Source organism: Phalaenopsis equestris, unplaced genomic scaffold (genome assembly GCF_001263595.1).
Source record: "Phalaenopsis equestris unplaced genomic scaffold, ASM126359v1 Scaffold000240, whole genome shotgun sequence".
Lineage (NCBI taxonomy): Eukaryota > Viridiplantae > Streptophyta > Magnoliopsida > Asparagales > Orchidaceae > Phalaenopsis > Phalaenopsis equestris.
In genome coordinates, this window is record NW_018164682.1 from 2,287,883 (window position 1) to 2,295,925 (window position 8,043).

The 8,043-nt window shown below is 30.9% G+C and overlaps 1 protein-coding gene across 1 annotated transcript; it reads left to right on the plus strand.

Moving 5' to 3' along the window:
• Positions 1 to 2,660: 2,660 nt before the first annotated feature.
• LOC110024017 lies at positions 2,661 to 3,160 on the plus strand. Its single transcript, XM_020723731.1, has one exon. The coding sequence runs from the start codon at positions 2,714 to 2,716 to the stop codon at positions 3,047 to 3,049; it is 336 nt and encodes a 111-aa protein (XP_020579390.1). The 5' UTR covers positions 2,661 to 2,713; the 3' UTR covers positions 3,050 to 3,160.
• Positions 3,161 to 8,043: the final 4,883 nt, after the last annotated feature.

Sequence of the window (8,043 nt, forward strand, 5' to 3'; positions counted from 1 at the left end):
TCTTTATTGATAATAATCACTTTGAAGAAAGTTTAGGAAATCATGAATTACCACATTACTAAATCACAGGGGCGCGAGCTTCACATACCTTGAAGAGTAGTAAGATTTATCTGTTGTTATTTTCTATCTTTTCCAAACATGTTATTTATCAAGTCATTAAATATATGCATACCAAAGCTGTTATTTATGTTTGAAGAGAAGGAGGATTGACCAAATATTTTCCTATTTTAGTTGGATTACATCGGGGATCGGCTTTAAGCTTATATCATTTTGCTTTAGTTATGGATGCTCTTACTGGACAGTTGCAGGAGGATGTACCTTGGTGTATGCTTTTCACTGATATTATTCTTCTTGCAGAAAAGATTAGAGAAGGACTTCAGCAAAAAAAAAAAAAAACCTTTAGTTACGGAGGTCTACATTGAAGTCTAAAGACCTTCATTAAGTAGAACTAAAACTGAATGCATGGAATGTAATTTTAGTAGTAGTAGCTTTAGTGGCATGGGTGATCAAATCATTAAAATGTGTGAACGCTTTAGATATCTTTGGTATATTATTTGAAGTGATGGTGATATAGATTGGGATGTTCTTAGTATAATTGAAGTTGGTTGGTTGAAGTGGAGGAATGCATTGGGCCTATTGTGTGATAGAAAAGTGTCGCTTAGACTGAAAATTTTTTTGTTATAAGATGGTGGTGAGACTTGCAATGCTCTATGACATAGAATGTTAGCCTTTAAAAGAGAAGCATAAAATCAGGTAAATTGTTGCTGAGAAGAGAATGCATAGGTGGATTAGTGGCTTTACACTGAGAGACAAAATGCAAAATGAATATGTTCTTGATAGGGTTGGTGTAGCTGTAGTGACATACAAAATTAGAGAGAATTATCTTAGATGGTTTGTTCACATTAAATGTTGATCATCTGATGATCTTGTTAGGAGAGTAGATGTTTTAAATTCGACTTATGTTAAGAAAGACAGATGTTAACGTAGAAAGATGTGGGCATATTATATAAATATGATCATAATTTATTAGAATTAAATGAAAATATGACACTCAGTAGAACACAATAAAGAAAAAAAGATTCATGTAGCCAACTCCACTTAGTGGAATAAAGGCTTGTTGCTATTATTTTTGTACTCACAACTTACTACCAAACACATAATTTAAATCAGAAAAATATAATCTAAATCGAAAAAAAAATATTGAAAATGAACCTAAAATACAATAAAAAAACTTATTTCAAACACACTTTTCTTCATAATCATTACAATCACTCCAAAGGCCTGTCCTCTCCACCAAACTGTTCATTTAGCACATTAGAAGAGTTAGAAAACTCAAATAAAATCAAATAATCTAACCAATGGACCCACTCCTACCCATTGATTAACACATAGTTAAAAATATCACATAATAATATATACAAGCATTGCTGATAAATGTGAATAATTGATCTCATAAAATATAATGCTAATATAGAAAATTGAATTCAACATTATTTTGGATTATTAAAAAAAATGTTCTTATCCACATTTAAATCACATAAAAATTTGAATAAAATTATTTTGTTCAAATATAAGATAATAACCGTACTTACAAAATTGTATTTTATTTAATAACGAGATTATTGGAATATATTTTAAGAGACTCGAAAGGACAGAGAGTGTGTGAGAGAAATAAACAGTAAAACCTCTTATATATTAGCCATTTCTCACAAATGGGTATGTATGTATACATGTACGTATGAATATATACATACATGTATGCATGTATTACATGTATACGTGTATGTATGTATGTATACATGTATATATACATATATTTACAAACATACACACACACACTACATATACATATATATACATACATCTACATATACATGCATGTATATGTAGATGTATGTATGTATATATATCTGTGTGTGTGTGTGTGTATAGATATTTTAAGTATGTATGTATGTATAGATATAGACACACACACACACACATACAAATATATATATATATATATATAGACACACACACACACACACACACACACACACACATACATCCATACATGCATGCATGCATACATAGAGAGAGAGAGAGAGAGACATGCTTTAGATGAATGTAATAATAAATCATAAATAAGAGTACAATTAATATTGAGGATACAATATTATTATAATAATGACTATATCTTTTTACCTTAAATGTTTGATAAATATTCTAATATACCTTCTATAATAAATATATTTAATAATTCAAACATTATTAATCACCATATTAAATGATTTCCAACAAAAAATCGATTAAATCATCTTCAAGTATATTTGTAACAAAAATATATCCTCGTGATAAATTCAAATAAGTGAAATATAAATTTTTATTGATTTAGTTATATCCATTCTCATATTTTCTATATTAAAAATAAAGTTTGTTAAATGACTAACAAAATGAGAAAATCATCTTCAACTATTTTCCAAGTGCATGCTGACGCAGGATGCAATTCCCCTTTCTTCAATCCTCGCTTCACTCAACTAAAAATTACGTTAATGCCCTTAAAATGCGGTTTTCATCAACCGAAACCGAAACCGAAACTCTGTTTTTTTCGTCCTCGTCGCGTTATCCGTTCTTTCCTCCCCTGCTATAAATTGACCGCCCCAACTGACTCCCAGCTCCCTCAACCTGATCCCTTAATCCAAAACCCTAACTCTAGCGCAATTCCGCATTGGAAATGGAATCCCGCCACCAAAACATTGAACCGTCTTCTTCTCGATCGCCGCGTCATAAACCCTGGCCGATAATTAGGCTTCCTTGCTGCATTAGCGTCGCCGTTTGCGAAGAGCCACCGGAAACGGAGCCGCCGACGATCCGATCGCCGCCTCCTTGTATCCGGACAAGATTTACAGAGTCCCCTGAGATCAAGGATTGTTGCCAGATGCTGATCGGAAAATCTCCTCGCCGCCATTGCGGAGAGTTTAGGTACGATCCTGTTAGCTACGCTCTTAACTTCGATAATGGGGGTGATGGATTGAATGCAGAGGAGTCTCGGCTACAAAACAACTCTTGACTCCCGGCATTGTTGCCGGACCTTGTGTTGTGCAGTGCTGCCCTGTTATAGGGGTTTCCTGTTATAGAAGATACAAAACCATGCCTCTAATGTAAGATATAAAATATAGTTTACCAGCACTTTTAAGACTGTTTATTATAATCCATAGTATATTTAAATTTTGCAGATGAGCTTTAATTTTTCTCTATTTTTTATCTTTTATCATTTTTTTTTTTCCTTAAATGTCCAGACAACGGACGCTATACATCGGGATGATTTTTTTTTTTTTTTCCTCCTCTGCTCCGTCCGATGAATTGCGTCCATTGTCCAGATACAACGTTACGTCCGGACTCCGGATGCAATATTATTTTTCTCAAATTCATGCTTCTACTGTAAAAGTTTTCATCTTTTGTGGGCGAGTTGATTTATTGATATTTACTTTATTTGGCCTAAGTTTATTGCATACATCTTGATTGAGGGAGAAATTTTGGAAATTATGAAGTAGATGATATAATTCAGATTTATTTTGATAATTGCTAGTTTATCATATTAATTGCCAATATAAGAATTTAATATAAATCACTAAATTTAGGGGGCTGTGTCTGCAAATTGATAACAGTAATGCATATATAGAACTAAATTAAGTATTTATCTATCTAATATATTTATATATAATTCAATCTGTATGTAAGGAAATGTGTATAATGTTTTATGTACTATGTAATTCGTTATGTATTTCTTAATGATTAATTTCTTCACAGAAAATACAGTAAAAAAATTATGTCAGCATACTATAATATATGTTATATTAGAATTAGGCTAATTTTATAATATATATGTCCTTAATTCTATTCATCGTGTATTATTCTTTAATGTAAGAAAATTATTTGATGATATATATCAAAAATATCAGAAAAATATATCTAAACTATTGGACAATATAATTATATGATTAGGTATTTATAAAAAAAAAAACTCTTAAATATTTAATAATTTAATAGTATTCAAATAATTTGACACATTTTGATAATATTTTTATAATATTATATAATAGTTTAGCTATATCGAAGAGATAAGATCTGAAATTTGATGTCAAGTATATATCATAGGAGCATATTCTCATTCTAAGTTGTTTTTTAATTGACATGCGCTATTGGATGGAAAATTCTGCCTTTTCTTACAAAACTAATTTCTCCTCCTTGTTTTCTAATGATTATGTGGTTCAATAAGGAAATTCATTTGGTTTAAAGATTATGCTATCAAAGATGTTTTATTTGTATGTAAAATCTTTAAAGGCCCGCTCAAAGTCTAAGATGCTCTAATCTCTAGAAGTACTAATATATGTCAATTATTTGTGCTCTCAACGTGGAAAATGAGAATGTGTGTGTTTGAGAGGGCTTTTTCGCCGCTTTCCATTTGGAAAAGCTGAATTCACGAGTTTGGGAGCCCGCTTTTTAACAGTTTTTCGTAAAATCCCATTCCCAAAGTCAGTTTTGAAAAGGTTCCATAAAACGATCCGCTGCTTGTTTGAGAAAAGAGGTCATTGACCTTCACCTTTTCGGCAAATGCATGTTTTATCCGCGATATTTACCCTTTTGCCTTTGGCTTTTCCCTCGTCTTCACTACGGGCTTCTAGGGTTAGAGCATAATAGTGAGTGTTTTTTGCTTTGGCTTCTCTCTCGTTTTCCTCGATCTGTCTTCACTGCGAATCATATGTATGCATCTCAAGTGTTACTATTCTCCAAATTTCCACATTTTGATCGCCTTTATATTGGCTAGTTTGATTGTTGGTTTAGGGCATTCCACGCTATTCAAGCTTTGCACTCCTTGAGATAACTTTAGATTTGTGAATGGTTACTTTATTTTTAATTTTTGGTTTATTTTTTGCTTTACATACGGTTGCGGTTAGGGGGTGATCTAGTTTGGGTTCGGTTGAATGTGATGGATGTTGCTCTTATTGGCCGTGTATATCAAAGTGCTACTCACCTTTTATATTATGCTTTTTGGGTGGAAAAGAATATTTGTATCAATTGTAACATCTTATAATATTTATGCTTTTTCTTGTTCATATATGTAATCACATGGTAACTTTGTAACTTTTGACTTTAATGAATATTGATGGATGTGGCCCTCAAAATTTCAGTTTAAACATTTACAAGAGCTCATTTGTCCCATTCTATCATATTTTATGATTTATTGGCCAAGCTTTATTGGGGTTTTGCATACATGTTGTATATATGTGCATTAGAGCAATATATTTATCTAATTAATTTTTTTTTTTGATGCTCCAAATTCTTTTATTTTATTAAGATTTAATGATGTTTTTTCACTCACTTCATAAATAAGATTTATTGATAGTTTTTTTTTTTGTTTGATTTCACTTTAAAGATATGTATACTAGAGTTGTTACTTGTGTTCAAACTGAAGTAGGATTGACCAAATATTTTCCTATTTCTGTTGGATTATATTAGGGATCGGCTTTAAGCCCATATCTTTTTGCTTTAGTTATGGATGGTCTTACTGGACATCTACGGGAAGATCTACCTTAGTGTATGTTTTTTTGCTGATGATATCCTTCTCGTGGATAAAACGAGAGAAAAAGCCCGGGAAAAACTTGAATTATGGAAGTCTACATTGGAGTCTAAAGGCCTTCATTTAAGTAGAACTAAAACTGAATACATGGAATATAATTTTAGTAGTAATAGCTCTAGTGACAGAAGTGTGACTTTGGGTGATCAAATTATTAAAAGGTGTGAACAATTTAGATATCTTGGGTCCGTTGTTCAAAGTGATGGTGATATAGATGGTGATGTTAATAGTAGAATTCAAGTTGGTTGGTTGAGTTGGAGGAACGCTTCGTGCCTTTTGTGTGATAGAAAAGTACCGCTTAGACTGAAAAGAAAAGTTAATAAGGTAGTGGTGAGACATGCAATGCTATATGGCGCTGAATGTTGGCCTTTAAAAGAGAAGCATAATAATAAGTGTTGCCGAGATAAGAATGATTAGGTAGATGAGTGGCTTTACACTTAGAGACAATATGCAAAATGAATATATCTGTGATAGGGTTGGTGTAGCTCCTGTGACGGACAAAAGTTGTCTTAGATGGCTTGGTCACATTAAACGTCAGCCATCTGATGATCCGTTTAGGAGAGTAGATATTTTAGATTCGACTTGTGTTAAGAAAGGCAGAGGTAGACCTAGAAAGAATTGGACTTATTGTATTAAAAATGATCTTAATTTACTAGAACTAAATGAAAATATGACACTAAATAGGATGCAATGGAGAAAAAAGATTCATATATATATAAAATGAGGTAAATATTAAAATGGTAGGAGAGATTTTGGGAACTATTTTTATTGCATTTTATGTACATTTGACAAGGTATATATAGAAATGACAGTGAATATATCCTAATAATTACAAACCCATCATAGTAATTATAAAACCAAATACTACAAATAACTAGAGTAATGGGGCAAACATAAGGAAGCACAGCTTATAACTTGCAATTATGCTAATTATTTATTGTATTGATGTCACTTGCTCAGATATATACTGCTAAAAGTAATTATAAATCATTGTACTTTGACTCTGGAGCCAATCATATTAAAACCCTAAAAAAAATGATATAATAAATGCACAAACTAATTAAAATGCATATAAAACAACTCATATAATGATTTATTTTTTCAAGGAAAGCAAAACCGAATGTTATTTTAAAAGGAGAGGTAGGCAGTCTAAAACAATAATCATTATAGTCCTATTTTACTTACCTATTTTAGAATTAAGAGTTTTATTATGTTAACTTTCTACTTTTACATACTTCTGCCATAATATTCCATAATTACATCCAAATTATGGCACGTGCATTTGATAAAAGATTTATTTATTTATTTATTTATAATTTTTAAATATTCACTATGATGAAGGTTTTAACATATATTAGACGTGTTTGGCACTTCATTTTATATACCAAATTTTGAAGGGTAATATTAAGAATTACTTAATTTAAATTTGTCTCACCTGAAAAAAAGGGTTTTAACTAGGGCTGTCAAAAAAGCTCATTGTTCGCGAACAGTTCGTGTTCGGTTCGTCAATGAGTTCGTGTTCGATTCGTTCGATAAGTGAACGAGACAAACACGAACAAATTTTTTTCGTTCGGTTAGTTAAACGAACCAAACACGAACAGTGATGCGTTCGTTCGTGTTCGAATCGTTATTGTTTGAAATATAAAATAATATAAAATAATTATATATAAAAAAATTATTATATTTTAAAACATTAAATTTTATAAATTATAATATATAATAAAATAATAATAATAATATATTAATATACTATAGTAGTAATATACTAATATAGATATTGTATATTTATATAATATAAGTTATATAATTAATATATAATATTATTTTTATATATTAATATTAGGGATGTCAAACTGGCTCGTCGTTCGCGAACAGCTCGTGTTCGGTTCGTGTTCGGCTCGTTCGTTAAGAAACGAACACGAGCTTATTTCAAACAAACTAAATTTTAAACGAACCGAACACGAACACAAGCTTTGTTCGTTCGTGTTCGGTTCGTTTACACCCCTAGTTTTAACAATACTTTATAGAGGCTATCGTAGAAGTTTATATAGATTGTCACACTGGTAAAAATCCTTATTATTTCATTACACAAGTGATTTTAAACCGTTGTAATTGTTAGCACTGCAAAGACTTTTAGCAGTAGTTTTAAAATCGATAGAGAAGATTTTAAGTTGTGAAGACTTCTGCAACGGTTTTAACTGCTATTTTCATGATGGCAGTTTTAAGCTCTCCTAATTGTTAACACTTCAAAGACTAATAGCATCGGTTCTAAAACTCTGAGAGAAGGATTTTAGTTCTGATGGGTTTCGCAACGGTTTTAACTGAGATGGGCTTATAACCATTGCTAATTTCAAGCTTTTTATCTTAAAATTAATTTTTCTGATATAAATATTTTCAATAATCCTTCTTATAAAATTAATATATAT